This window comes from Zootermopsis nevadensis, unplaced genomic scaffold, assembly GCF_977971745.1.
Source record: "Zootermopsis nevadensis isolate Lab colony 2312 unplaced genomic scaffold, Znev_1.0 Znev_ptg000016l, whole genome shotgun sequence".
Classification (NCBI taxonomy): domain Eukaryota; kingdom Metazoa; phylum Arthropoda; class Insecta; order Blattodea; family Termopsidae; genus Zootermopsis; species Zootermopsis nevadensis.
In genome coordinates this window covers 12,946,910-12,960,576 of record NW_028259148.1, presented here as the reverse complement: position 1 = coordinate 12,960,576, position 13,667 = coordinate 12,946,910, and the positions used below count along the sequence as shown (strand labels likewise).

General features: G+C 36.3%; 1 protein-coding gene across 2 annotated transcripts; it reads left to right on the top strand.

Moving 5' to 3' along the window:
• The first annotated feature begins 386 nt into the window (after window positions 1-386).
• On the top strand, window positions 387-11,681 carry LOC147873782 (uncharacterized). Of its 2 annotated transcripts, XM_087349719.1 has the most exons (8): window positions 387-499; window positions 1,330-1,449; window positions 3,337-3,429; window positions 3,522-3,592; window positions 5,034-5,156; window positions 6,593-6,778; window positions 9,009-9,160; window positions 10,530-11,681. In XM_087349719.1, exons 4-8 carry the CDS (start codon window positions 3,560-3,562, stop codon window positions 10,696-10,698), a joined length of 663 nt encoding a protein of 220 aa, XP_087205845.1. In that variant the 5' UTR covers window positions 387-499; window positions 1,330-1,449; window positions 3,337-3,429; window positions 3,522-3,559; the 3' UTR covers window positions 10,699-11,681. The 2 variants fall into 2 exon arrangements, with proteins under 2 accessions (XP_087205845.1, XP_087205844.1); XM_087349718.1 differs by lacking the exon at window positions 3,337-3,429 and having other exon boundaries at window positions 388-499.
• The last annotated feature ends 1,986 nt before the right edge of the window (window positions 11,682-13,667 follow it).

Here is a 13,667-nt window from a genome sequence, read left to right as displayed (position 1 = left end):
GAAGTAAATACTCTAATAATATGGTTATTGGATCCGAATCTAATAAAAAGTTATTCCTTTGTGCATTAAGTGTGAATGCTGGTTACACTTTACACATCATGAGGGATAATAGAATTAAAGGCAACTTCTCAGTGGCAGGTGTAATACAAGGAATTCTCTTGTAACTAGTAACTAACCTAAACTAAAGTGTAAATATATATAAGTCACAACTATCAGGATATGAAATAAACTCATAATAATGATGGGGACATTGCTGATCATTCAATAGCCAATTTTAAGTAACTGCCACCATCAAAAACAAGTCTCACAATAACACGCTCATGTGTAATACAATGTAGTGGTGGTGATGGTAGTGGTGGAGCTAGTGTGTCATAATCACAATCATAACTGATCTCAACATCAGGGGCATCTGGTGGCAGTATGAACTCATCATCAACAGCTGCTGTAGCAACAAGCCTTGTATTTACATCAGCTATGACTGCAAACTGGGAATAAGCAGGTTGGTGATCAGGAAGATATTATCAATATCCATGCTATTGTTCTCACTCCTGCTATGTAAATACTGCAGGTAAACCACAGTCTTCTGTGTCAAACTATGGAAAGCATCATCATGGCTATAAGTGCCTTTCCATATATCTTTACCACAAACAACTTCTGAATCAGTTTATATATTCATTAAAATTAGAATGATGATGTGATTTGAGATCAACTCACATTCACGATGCATGGTGCATGCATTTTAAGTAATCCCTGTAACTGCCCCAACTGATAGGTCATAAACGTAAGAAATATCTACTAGTAGGACCAGCATCTCAGCATGATATTGGTTCTTCTTGGGTTTCATCTAGTGGAGGTAAATTTCTCTCTCATTTATAGAAATAAATATAACGAAAAGTATAATTGAACATACTTAATTGCAGGTCTAATGAGCATTAATCTTCCTTAAATCGACTATTTATTGCATTTAGAAGCAACTTGAATAATACAACACAAAAGTGTTGAGGTTATGTTGGAAGGTGGTGTGCAATTGAAAATGTTCTAAGATGCAATGTAGAATTATAATTTTCGCCTTTCTGCCACAATTTAATACCTAGTAAATTTTTTCTATATTCTACGGTTAATACACCACTATTATAATTTGCTTCAAATATAAAATAATAAATATGCCTATTTTTGCCTTGTAAAAATATTGTAAAGAAATTGCTCCCTTGGCAACACCAGTAGCAAAACACAAATATATGAATTAATTGTAATAAATATCATGTGGCATGGAACAACTTTTCTTGCTTTATTTATTTATAGTTCAAAATCGATGTTGCTATGATACAGGTAATTGTTTCTGAAGCAAACAATAACCAAACATAAGATGAAACAGACCACATTGTTGATTCTGCATCTGAAGATTGTGGACGAGAACAGGAGCTCTAGTTACAAAACCTTGATTCAAAGGTAAAGTATTGCTCGTAACGATAACAATATGAACCTAATTATTAATATAAAATATGTGGATTCATAAGTTACTCACGAGGACATTAGGGTATGATAAAATCATAAGAATACAAAACCTACAGACAAGTGCATATTCAAAATACACTGATCTCACCTAAGCAAAGTCCACGGGTAAAATATGTATTCAAATAAAGATGCAAAATCCCTGGTCTCATAACTAGCCATAATTCTAACAGTTTTCTTTTATGGGGCAAGAATCATTTATTGTTCTGTGAAGTACTACTCATATTTATTCCATATTTCCTTACTGAATGAAAGGAAAAATTATTTGGTTTCAGAGTGTCAGTGTTTCTGATATGGAAGGTTGATCAAATTGTCTGACTTGAACCCCTTTAACTGAGATCTATAATTTATCCCCTTTAATTTGTTTTCAGTACTCTGTACTCTTCATTTTATCCAATACTTGACACACAGCATCCTGCATTCAGATAAATTATATTGATATCTTAAATTTATTTAGGGTAAAAGATTAAAGATTTTTAGTTATTTGAAGGAATTGTGTTTTTAACATTATGCAGAAATAATTAACATGTATACTTGATATTATAAACTCAGTTTCATCATCATTACACATTGCAAAACATACTGATGAAGCAAGATTAAAGATGGTGTACATAATGGAGGAATGTGTTCTTTTGTATAATTTTTTACCAGTTTCTTGATGCTATCACAATTCAGTGTGAAATTTGAGTGCATGAAAGCACGAAGTATGTGTGCAATAGAAACATAATTGCTTAAGTTTGAAGTAACTTGGAGTGTGATGTATAATAAGCTCTCTGTTGTTGATAAGATGCCTGTCAGAACACCATATAACATTAACCCTGATCACCATGCACTGACACAGAGTTCTGGAAAATCTGTAAAACGTTTTCAAAACAACTCAGCTTGGGAGCATTGATGTCATACAGAATAATTTGAGACGTGAAGCTTTGTCCATACAGAATTAGACTGCAGCAAACCCTCCATTTGGCCGATAAGCCAGGGAAGTTGACTTCTGTAATGACTTAGATGTTCTTCATTGACACTTCATCATCAAGAAACTGGTAATTGGCAAAGTGAATAACCAGAATATGCTTGTGTGGGACAGTGAACATCAGCATAACACTATGGAGACGTTGTTATATCCCCAAAATTCAGGGTCTGTAGTGCGTTATGTCATCAATTTCTTTGGCGATAATATGGCCACTGATTGTTATCACTGTGTCCTCCAAGAAGATTTTCCTCTATTCTCCAAGGAATGGGTATGAATTCTGGAGACACAATTTTAGAACATAATGTGAATGAATTGTTGTCATGGTCAATGATCATTTTGTCAACAGAATATTGAGTAATCATTTTTCCTGAATGGTTTTGGTATGGGTAGTCAGCCACATTACTCTCAAGATCTGAACACATGTGATTGTCTTGTGGGGCTTTGTGCAAGACACAATTTACAAAAACAATTCTCGCACAGCAAAGGAACTACGACAAGAAATTTTTACTGCAGTGATCAGAGCCAGTAAAGAAAGTGTAGCTGCTCTTATGCAGAATTTCCTATCTCTGCTACAGATAGTGTTGGAACATGATAGTGCATATCATTCTCCCAGGGCTGGTGAACTCATCCACACCAAATACAGTGAAGTTTGCAGCTATATGACAGGAGTCTTGCCACAATTTACAAAGATCTATCATGTCATTTTGTTAGAATAGAGTGTGATTAGTTTCACGTGCATTAAACTTACTATTTGTTTATTGTTCAAATCATTTTTGCTATGGTAACAAAGAGATTGTTTTGTGAAACAATGATGTACTTCAACCGTTTAATAATGTTGTTGTTTTGTATCATAGCAACAGCTAACTTGTGACATAAACAAGTGTACAAAGAGCAGGAAGATCTTAGTCTACAAACAAATAGCATCTGAAAGATACTGCTTTTAGAAAGTAAGTTGTGTCAAAGGCTGTACATCCTCTTTGCATTTTAAGTAGTTGTAAAGAAGCTGTTGTTTGCATTGTAAACATTGGTTTGCTTTCAGAGATATATCGCTCAATCAAGAAATTTATTTGAAAAAAGATGGCCACCGGAGGGGAGAATGTTGATGTAGAGGTAAGCCATATACCATACTGAATGGAAAAGAGTGCTTAAATGCTGCTTTCCTCTCTGCATTTTTTAAGGCTTTAGTGTTTCGTTTGTTTCCCTTTCATACAGCAGTTCACAAATTTTTGAATGAAACAACTTCATCTGATTGGATCTGTCTGTATAAGATGATAGAATATAAGTAAAGTTTCATACAGTTGGCACTAGTGCTTGTTTGTGCAACTTAGCATGCTATTTTTCACAGTGTTATATCAGTCAATGTTTTCAGAGTAATGTATTTGAGTCTGATAAGTAATGTCCATAGCGACAACAATAATAATGATCATGTTGATGTTGATAGTAACCCTGGCTCATGGAAAGATACTGTGATAAAATTATGTGGAAGTAACTATCATTGTCAATGATTGTAACATTAATGCACTTGGCAGCAGTGCTTGGAACATGCAACATTGTTCACACATTTTTGTCGTCATTATTTACCAGTATAACATCGGTGGTCTAGCGGTTAGAACGCTGGCCTTGTAATCCTGGGGTCTCGGGTTCGATTCCCGGCGGTGCCTGAATTTATAACTTGTGTTGGGCAAGGCCGTGGTCTAGGCAACACGGAGTTTTCCTCCGTGGCATCCCAACAATTACTCCATTCACACACAGAAGAAGGCAATGGCAAACCACTTCTGGATCATCTGCCAAGAACGTATATGAACAGGTCCCAGTCCGAGAAAAGGATGGAAGGATCCTGTTCATATGGACCTGTCGTCAGACAGAACACTAATAATAAATAATAATAACATCTAAGGGATTGTTGGTTAAAGAAAAGCTGTCAGAATATCTGACACCCAAGTGTAAATATAACTGAATACAGGGAAATGAAATGTATGTATTGGAAATAAAGAATACTAACAAATTACGTCCAAAACTGACTGAGAGGGTGAGTCGACTACATCGAAGCTTGTTTTTTCCCCCACTAAGTTTGAATGAAAATCAACATGCATATCTTATTTAATGTGAATGTTTTGGAACATGAAATTTGGTGCTTTTCCTAAGTTTAACTCCTAAAATTCTTTTCATTTAGCCTGTAAATTGTATACTTGCAATGAATGTAGAAAAATCATAATTCGTATTACTCCAAAGATGCTTCTACTTTAGGTCGGTCAGATGACAACCAAGAGTCTTCATCTCTGCCTCTTCACAGCATATGTTCCTCCTCAGTTGCTTCCAATGTTCATGCTTCCCCCTGCTTGACATCTTTACTAACCTTTAGTTCCTTCCCTCTGAAATATCTTGGTAATCTGAGTATTAACATTTATATTTTGTTCATCTTTTTTTCAAGTTTCTTCCAAAATAAATTCCTTTATACTACAATGTGAAGATTACAGTTTCCAAATCATTCAATATTTAAAGGTTTTATTTGACATTTTGATCCTAGTGTATCCATTTTCGTTTCCTCTAGATGCCTCCTCTCATCTATGAACTATTCAAGAAGGTTGAGGAGATAGAAGACAGAATAGATAACTTAGGCATGATTTTAACCAAGCTTGTGGATGGCTTTAGCGAAGAACAAGACCATAATGTGGTATGTGACTTGTGTGATCTTTTAATCATGTGCTCTATTATTTGTTGTGTGATCAAGGATATGGTGTTGACTAAGATGATGATAATACATACACAGAGGGCAGGTATACTATGGTCCACATTACAGTTATGCTTCATTGTATTAAACGAAATCAAACACTTCACATCTATAACATGAACCAGCCATCTTGTGGCTAAGTTAATTTGAGAGAGGGTAAATGAGCAAGCCTTTGCTCACATACCCATGTGTATTTGTGCTTGCGTTGGCTTTAGTTTGCTCTCGACAGATTATATAAAACAGGGCGTGAAGACTCACTTTATTTCATGGTTTAAGTACACTTATTTTTATAACGGAAATGCAGTTAATGAAATTGAAAAATCTGTATTGCAATTTTTTTTAAACTTATCCGCCATCTGATGATATTAAATCACACTACGTATTGAGGACTGAGTCTGACCTAGCCTACAGGTGTTTGTATGTAGGTAGGGCACTTGCTCTGTGGGGTCCGTTAGAATGAGCTAATCTCAATCATTGGACAAGGTAAGTCAGAATAACTACAAGTGTGTAAGCACCAGCGATCAGGTTATATCAATGTTAGAAAATGATAATGAATGACAAAAAACATTATAAGATGGCATGTGAATGTGAATGCCATGAACAAGGTCCAGAAAACACAGGCATACAGAATAATCAGAATAATATTCTATTCAAATATATAATATAATTCAAGTCTATACACAAACTTTAAATTATTGATGTTAAAATTTAAAATTAATATTGATATTTTGCGCTATTCATCGTTATTACGATGTTACAGTATTGCGCTATATACTACTACATGTTTCAATGCATAGCGTCATCTTCAGGGTTTTTTTATCTTTAAAACTACTCTATATTTTTAATGCAAGTTTTTCATTTATTATATTTGTTTTGTAGATTATTATAGTAGGTGTTCCGTTGATCTTCTTATTATTTGCATCTTATGTTTTGTTTTTCATTATTCTGTGAAACAGTTTGTGTATAGACTTGAATTATATTATATATTTGAATTTTAAAACACAAACATGACGCATTTAAACTATAAATATTCTATTATGTAAATATTTTTGTACGGTGTTACACTTCATCGCGTACCACCCTCCTGTCACATGTTACTGCTCTCAATCGTTCGTACTTAGGTACCATGAAAATGAAGGAAAGTGCAGGAACTGAAATAACTCAGAGGTGCGATGAGTTCTCAGAGTCCTATTGATACGTTAAAACTCGGAATGAAATAAATTAAGGTGAGGGAGTTTACAAGCAAGTAAAGTTATTTCTTCACTCCAAAAGTCAATCTGTATAAGACAGAAAATGTGTTTTTAGTATTCACTTTAAGTTTACACAGAGTTTCGTGTCCATGTAATGTTTTAACTGAATGTTTTACCTATTTATTGTAGGGAATTTTGGAACAGATTGGAACATTGAAGACAACGAAGGCAGATAAAGAAGATGTGAGGGAAGCTCTGGCACTTAAGGGTGATGAAGAAGTTTTAAATGAAAAAGTTTCACTGGAACAAGTCTTAGGTGTTTCTAATGGCCTGTCCAAGACTGTGCAGGACGTACATCATTGGGTATCACAACAGGTACAAGAACTCTTAAGGGTGATGCACAGGTTTGATTACTTTCATGGAAAGAGAGAAAGTAGAAAGAACTTGTTTGTTTACTTTGATCATAACTTTCAGTGACAGCTTGATGTTTTAACAGTGAAAGATTAAAACTGAATAAGATTGAATTTTTAGAATTCAGAATCTACAGCAACCGTTATGTAACTGTACCTCTTAAATGTTTTAAATGTTTCCACATTTAAGTATGTGAGAAAACAAATAACAAGTAGAATCCATCGAAGTAGTCAGCCCACATCCTGATGTTGGGATATAAAGGGGTTTTCAAGTTTTCCTGTCTGTCATCTTACCTTCTGCCATTGTCTTGTGTCATTTATACTGTATCTTAAACCTTATGTTTTATCTTCTTTACTGGTCCCCTCTGCAAGTAGAATGCCTGACGTATCATCCCATATCAATGCTGCCATCATACTTGCGTTTACCATATCTGTTAGTGTTTATTATACCTCATCCTCTTCTTCTTCTTCTTCTTCTTCTTCCTCTTCTAAATTGATATATTTCTTAGGTATTTAGACACATTAGTTTTGCAACATTCTTGTCTCATCAAAAAACATTTTTCGTATCCCATGTCTTCAGTGAAACTTGGGACTTGTGCCTCCATACAGAGGACTTAAAATGAAAATTCACTGAGCTATTCTCATTATGACTAATTTAATATAATACTCTAAAGGACAGGTACAGGCACACAGTCACATTCAGTATAATAATTCATTCACCGTCCATACACAAACTTAAAATGTTGTTAAAATTTACTTAAAATTACATAAAATTACAACATTTTTTAGAATTAGATCTTGATACATTTCACATTTGACGACATGTTTCGGTGTATTACACCATCATCAGGTCAATCAATTTAAAAACTGTTTTAAAAGCTGTTGTACATCCTGCTCCGCGTATATTGATACGTTTGACTGTTTTGATTTCTTCCTTTTAATGCTTGGATGTTTATATCGGGTTGTAAGTGATGCGTTGTACGTCCGATATAAACATCCAAGCATTAAAAGGAAGAAATCAAAACAGTCAAACGTATCAATATACGCGGAGCAGGATGTACAACAGCTTTTAAAACAGTTTTTAAATTGATTGACCTGATGATGGTGTAATACACCGAAACATGTCGTCAAATGTGAAATGTATCAAGATCTAATTCTAAAAAATGTTGTAATTTTATGTAATTTTAAGTAAATTTTAACAACATTTTAAGTTTGTGTATGGACGGTGAATGAATTATTATATTGATTAAACACAAACATGACGCAGTTAAGATATAAGTCACATTCAGGTTTCATGACTAGGATCCATCCATTGACTCCGCTGTGGAGTCTTTCGTGAGCAGTCTTTAAGCTGTTTTCCATCACAATCCTGTTAATTGTCTACACGTCACTCACCACCTGTTCATTGGTGGTGTGATCAGTGCTGTGATGCTGTTCATGCTCAGAAAACAGGGCTTTCATACATTCATACATACCATCTCACACACAGGAATCTGAATCACTCATATTCTCGTATGTGAAGGCTGAGCATTTTATATGTGAAGCTAAATTATGTTCTGATGTACTTCTGTCTCTCGTCTCCTTATTGTATTTAACAGTCTGAAGTACAGGTTCGGTGCCGTAGGTGGTCCTGCTATTTTATTGCAGGCAGATACTGTGTACAGACCGCCACGGTGGTCTAGCGGTTAGAATGCTGGCCTTGTAATCCTGGGGTCTCGGGTTCGATTCCCGGCGGTGCCCGAATTTATAACTTATGTTGGGCAAGGCCGTGGTCTAGGCAACACGGAGTTTTCCTCCGTGGCATCCCAGCAATTACTCCATTCACACACAGAAGAAGGCAATGGCAAACCACTTCTGGATCATCTGCCAAGAACGTATATGAACAGGTCCCAGTCCGAGAAAAGGATGGAAGGATCCTGTTCATATGGACCTGTCGTCAGACAGAACACTAAATAAATAACTGTGTACACCATATCGATAATGGATTGTCTAATGACAGAATACATTTAATTATGTTGCTCTGTTGTCAGTTTTCATGTTGGTAAAATAGAATGTCATTCCCAAAAATTGTTTAATAAAGTTAGCTTCTAAAACATCTTATCGTTTGCATCTAGAACAACAGCATCTGTACACCATGTTTAATACTGCTATAGATTAATAGACTTGTTTTACCAGCTTAATATATTTTGTTGCAGGAGAACGTAATTCAACAGTTTTTTGCTGATGCTGAGCGCAAAATTGAAATCAGAATGAATGAGTACTTTGCCAGCAGATTCAAAGCTTTAGAAAACAGACTTAATGTGAGAACTGGATTGAGGGCTACAGATGCTGCAATGAAAACCTCCAGGTAGATCACGATAATATCTTAAGGCAATTCGGTAGAAATATTTGAAAGGCATTAGGATGTATTTTTACTGATGTGTCTTAGCCTTTGTGAGTCACATGCCTCAGTAACTACGCATACCACCTGGCTGTGTGTAACTCTAAATCATTACATACATACATACATACATACATCTTTATTACATTCCATGGATCCATAAGTTAGTCAGATGACAATTGGATGTAGAATAAGTCATAATAATACAATACATGTTATACAAATACAAGTCATATAAATGTCACAAAAATACAAACAAAGGATAAATTACGACTTACTTGTAGACATTAGGAATTCATCGACAGAGTAAAAGGAGTGTGTAATTAAGTATCTTTTCAATGCTGTTTTAAATTGTTCCTTTTTATTTACAAGACTTGCGAGATTTGATGGTAGACTGTTGAAAATTTTGATTCCTGCATAATATGCACTATTCTGAAAGCATGAGAGGTTGGCAATTGGTCCATGAAGCTGATTTTTATTCCTTGTGTTGACATGGTGTACAGCAGAATTAGTTTGAAAGCGTTCTTGGTTATTTACAATAAAGTTCATTAATGAGAATATGTGTTCACATGGAAGAGGTAAGATTTCTAATCTCTTAAATAGACTTCTACATGAATTCCTAGGTTTTACACCAGCCAATAATCTTAACAATTTTCTTTTGTAAAGTGAATATCTTTTTGAGGATTCTGGCTGACTGGAAGCCTGATAATTTAGGGACTTTAAATCCCCTGTTGTCATACAGTACAGGTTATGCGAACATTACAGAGTGTTTGAAAATATTCTTTAGTTTGTTTCTGGACTTAATAGCAGACAGTTCCATCATACAGTGTTTTGTGACAAAACTAGAACATTGTGTACAAATGAAGTGCAATATGGTCAAATAATTACTTTGCTGAGAAAATAATCATCACCACAATCATCATAAACACAGCAAATATTTATGATATGTACAACATATGCATCATAAACCCATTTGTATTAATGTATCTATAACTGTGATGGAGAAAATGAGTTAAACAAGTTAAGTAATATTGTAAGTAAATGCATAGAGCAGAGTACTTCTGGAGACTGGGAAGTAATTTTTGAAATAACAGAACAAACATTAGTGATCACAATAATCACAACTAAAGACAACTAATTCATTGGAAATTAAACAATGGTGGCCTTCCACATAAATAGAGATGTCAGTGATGCCAAACATGAATATTATCATTATGTTCTGTTCACAAAGCATATTTAAGGGGTACACAACATAAATTACATTATAGCGCAGTTGCAGGAAATACTGCTGAATTTAGAAATTTTGCATGCAAATGATTTATGTTTCTTCTTGCAGTTTGAGTTTCCAAAGAAACCGTCCAGAGTATTTGTCAGAGCATTTTAAAGGCGCGAGGTCTCCTGGAACGGATTCACCCTTTCGTATACCAAAGTTTTCCGATCAGAGGGAACCCCTATTTGGAGAAGATGAAGCGAAACGCTTTGAGGCCCTCTTAAACAGATCGTAAACAGAAGGGCTTAGACACAATTCTAAAGGAAAGGGATCACTGAATATTATCCAGGTTTTCTGAGCAGAAGGGATCTGCTACTGTACCTCCTCCTGGCTCCCCTGAATAAAGAAAATTAAGGAAATTTTTCTCCAAGGGTACAAAACTAATAATATTCATAACCGTAAATTTCAGGTTTCACTGTTGAGAGTATGAAGTTGAGTGACTTATGGGATGTTTCACAAAGTTGACTGGTGATTCAGAGGTTCGTCCTGACTCCAGTATCAGGGTGATGAGTAAGCTACATTCAGACGAACTTCGGCCAGATTGATGGAATCTATGGGGGGGGGGGGGGGGGGTGTTATGAATGAGCCAATTGCAGGGAGGGGTGGACATTTGATGCTTTACTGGCAGAGACTTCATTCCTTCAAGGAGTAGATAAGAGGCTTGTAAGACTAGCTTAGATGGACAGCATCCATTTTGTTCATGTTGTCTAGTTGTGTTTTGATCTCAGTGGACTCCTTGATCAATTACTGATGTCCTGGCATCCTGTCCACAAAATATTGATACCTGGACCAGATGATCAACTACACCCTAACAAAGTGAATGTGGAAGATGACCTGTGCCTGAGCTGGTTATGGAAGACTCTCATCCCTTCCGTGAAATAATGTAGGAAGCTCGTGCTTTTCTGCCCCCTTTGGCTAGGATGGGGTGGCCCAGGTCCTTCAATGGCTCCCTTGCTCTGTCTATCCTCTGCCTTGATCCATTTGTCTGGCCAAGTTTCGACCTTGTGTGGCCTGTTCCTTATCTTTGACTGCTTTTCAATGCACGGCTTACTTATTTTCCCCGATGATGGGTGCAATAAGCACCTCTGAAACATGGGTGTTTTTCTACTGTAACACCCCAGAAAACATTTACCTTCATACTTGAATGGCATTAAATTAACGAGTGAACAAGTTATTGTAAGACTTGTACTGAAAAGAATAAAATATTAGGTCATATGATGATGTAGTTTTAATATTACAGGTTCCATAACAAATGTGCATGTATTTTTTGTAATTGTAAGATAATGATGTTTTCACAGCAGTGAGTCTGAAGATTGCTGTCTTCTAGGTTGTTGCGCTGTGTAGTCTGGTAAATGTCCACCAACGTTTCAGAGGTCATGCTCCCTTCGTCATCAGGGCAATTCATCAGACTACACAGCGCAACAACCTAGAAGACAGCAATCTACAGGATTCTTCTCATCGTAACCTTACCAACTCTGATACTCACCCTAGCCCTTTATTAAATACATACATAAAGGTTTTTTTGGCTGAACACCTCACTTCAATTTACTAAGAGAATAGAAAGCCATTACCCTGTTTGTGTTCATCACGTTGTTTGCCACTTTCCTACTTGATCAGCTCTGATGTGTCAACAGTGTTGATAAGAGCAACTGTGAATAGTCATGTCACTTAAGTTTATGGTCCTCTTCATACTGTAGTACATTGATGGTTTCCTCCTGGAGATCATCCAGATAAAATGTGCGGATTGATTCCATTTCCCTAGTCCCTCTCTCTTGAAGCAAATCAGTTTCAGATCAAAGTTTGCCGTTTTCTATTATTAATTAATATCCCACTCATAGGGCCACATTAACACTGCACCAAAATTAATCCGGATTGGATCAATCGTGTATGTATTTTAACATTTTAAGTAAAGTAAAGCTGTCCCACTATGTGCCATGTAGGCGCTTGGGGGGGGAGAGGAGGTATAGCTCCTACTCATTCTTGACCTCGGCAATTGGTGGTGATTGGTCAGCATCTTACCCCGGCTTTAATCCCGGGAAAGGACAGGTGGTAAAATCACCTTCCTAGTGAGGGAACTCTCTTTTAAACTAGTAACTAAACTATACTATAGTTTCATAATACATAAGTCACCATCATCAGGATTTGAAATCAAATCTTGATTATGTAGGATTTGAGGTTTCTATGGCAGTGGTGGGGCTTGAGTACCTCAGTGACCCCAAGAGCTACTGGTAGGGCCTCCCTAGCCAGATTGGTCGAGGGGGAGAGGTCAGACTAAGACAGGTATCCTGGTCCTCCAGGTTGGGGGTTGGTCACAAGGCTAACAACCTTGCACCGTAAAAAGGAAGATGTTTTGAAACCTCGATCAGAGCCTCGGACAGACGGACCTAACGGAGGACCGAATGGAAGAGGAGAATTGAGGAGGCCAAGGACCGGAGAGCCATAGAAGAAGAAGCGTCTGAAGATTGTTCTCTTCTGTGTTGTTGGTCTGTGTAGTCTGGTAGAAGTTTACAGATGTGTTTGAGGTCCTTGGTGCCTCCATCATCAGGCTGATGATGGTGGCAGATGTGATCAATCAATAGCTAATTTTAACCCTTTACACAGCTTATGGCCCAAGATCTTATTATTGTTAGGCACAATGAAGGCAAAAGATCACACAACCTCTTGTATAAGAATAATTTTATGAAGGGTGTAATTGACAGATGCAGGAGATGAGATGAAGTAGTATTTAAAGTAAATTAATGTTAACACATTCTATACCAAACGTCTTTAGTCAGAGATCTTGTGGCTTCTTTACACTTTCAACCTAAATTTTATCTCTGTTGAAAGGGTTCACGAATATGAATTTATGGAGAACCATAATACTGTGATGGTCCATAGTACATTAAACTTATCACCTATGGTTTGTGGCCTGTTAGTGGTGCAGCTGGATGTGTGTAGCATTACCATACTGCTTACTCATTAACTCTGGAGTTAGATCCTCTTAGTAGAATTGTAAGTCCCCTACTCCACATGACAATGTTTAAACTGTAAGTTCATTGCCAGTCGTAATTCATGAATAGTGGAGTCTTGGATGATTTCTTCATGTTACTAAATAACACACTCAAAGGAATGATATTCTAAAAAGCACCACCACTTATTTCGACACCATAAACTAAGAATTACCTGATGGGCATATCATCGCATTGTTCATGTTTCTGATTCATT

Bases quoted from the DNA above. Each gene is read 5' to 3' on its own strand.
- LOC147873782 (XM_087349719.1), top strand. From the start codon at position 3,560: ATGGCCACCGGAGGGGAGAATGTTGATGTAGAG. The intron at 6,779-9,008 runs GTACAAGAACTC...ATTTTGTTGCAG, and splicing joins ATCATTGGGTATCACAACAG to GAGAACGTAATTCAACAGTT. The intron at 9,161-10,529 runs GTAGATCACGAT...TTCTTCTTGCAG, and splicing joins GCTGCAATGAAAACCTCCAG to TTTGAGTTTCCAAAGAAACC.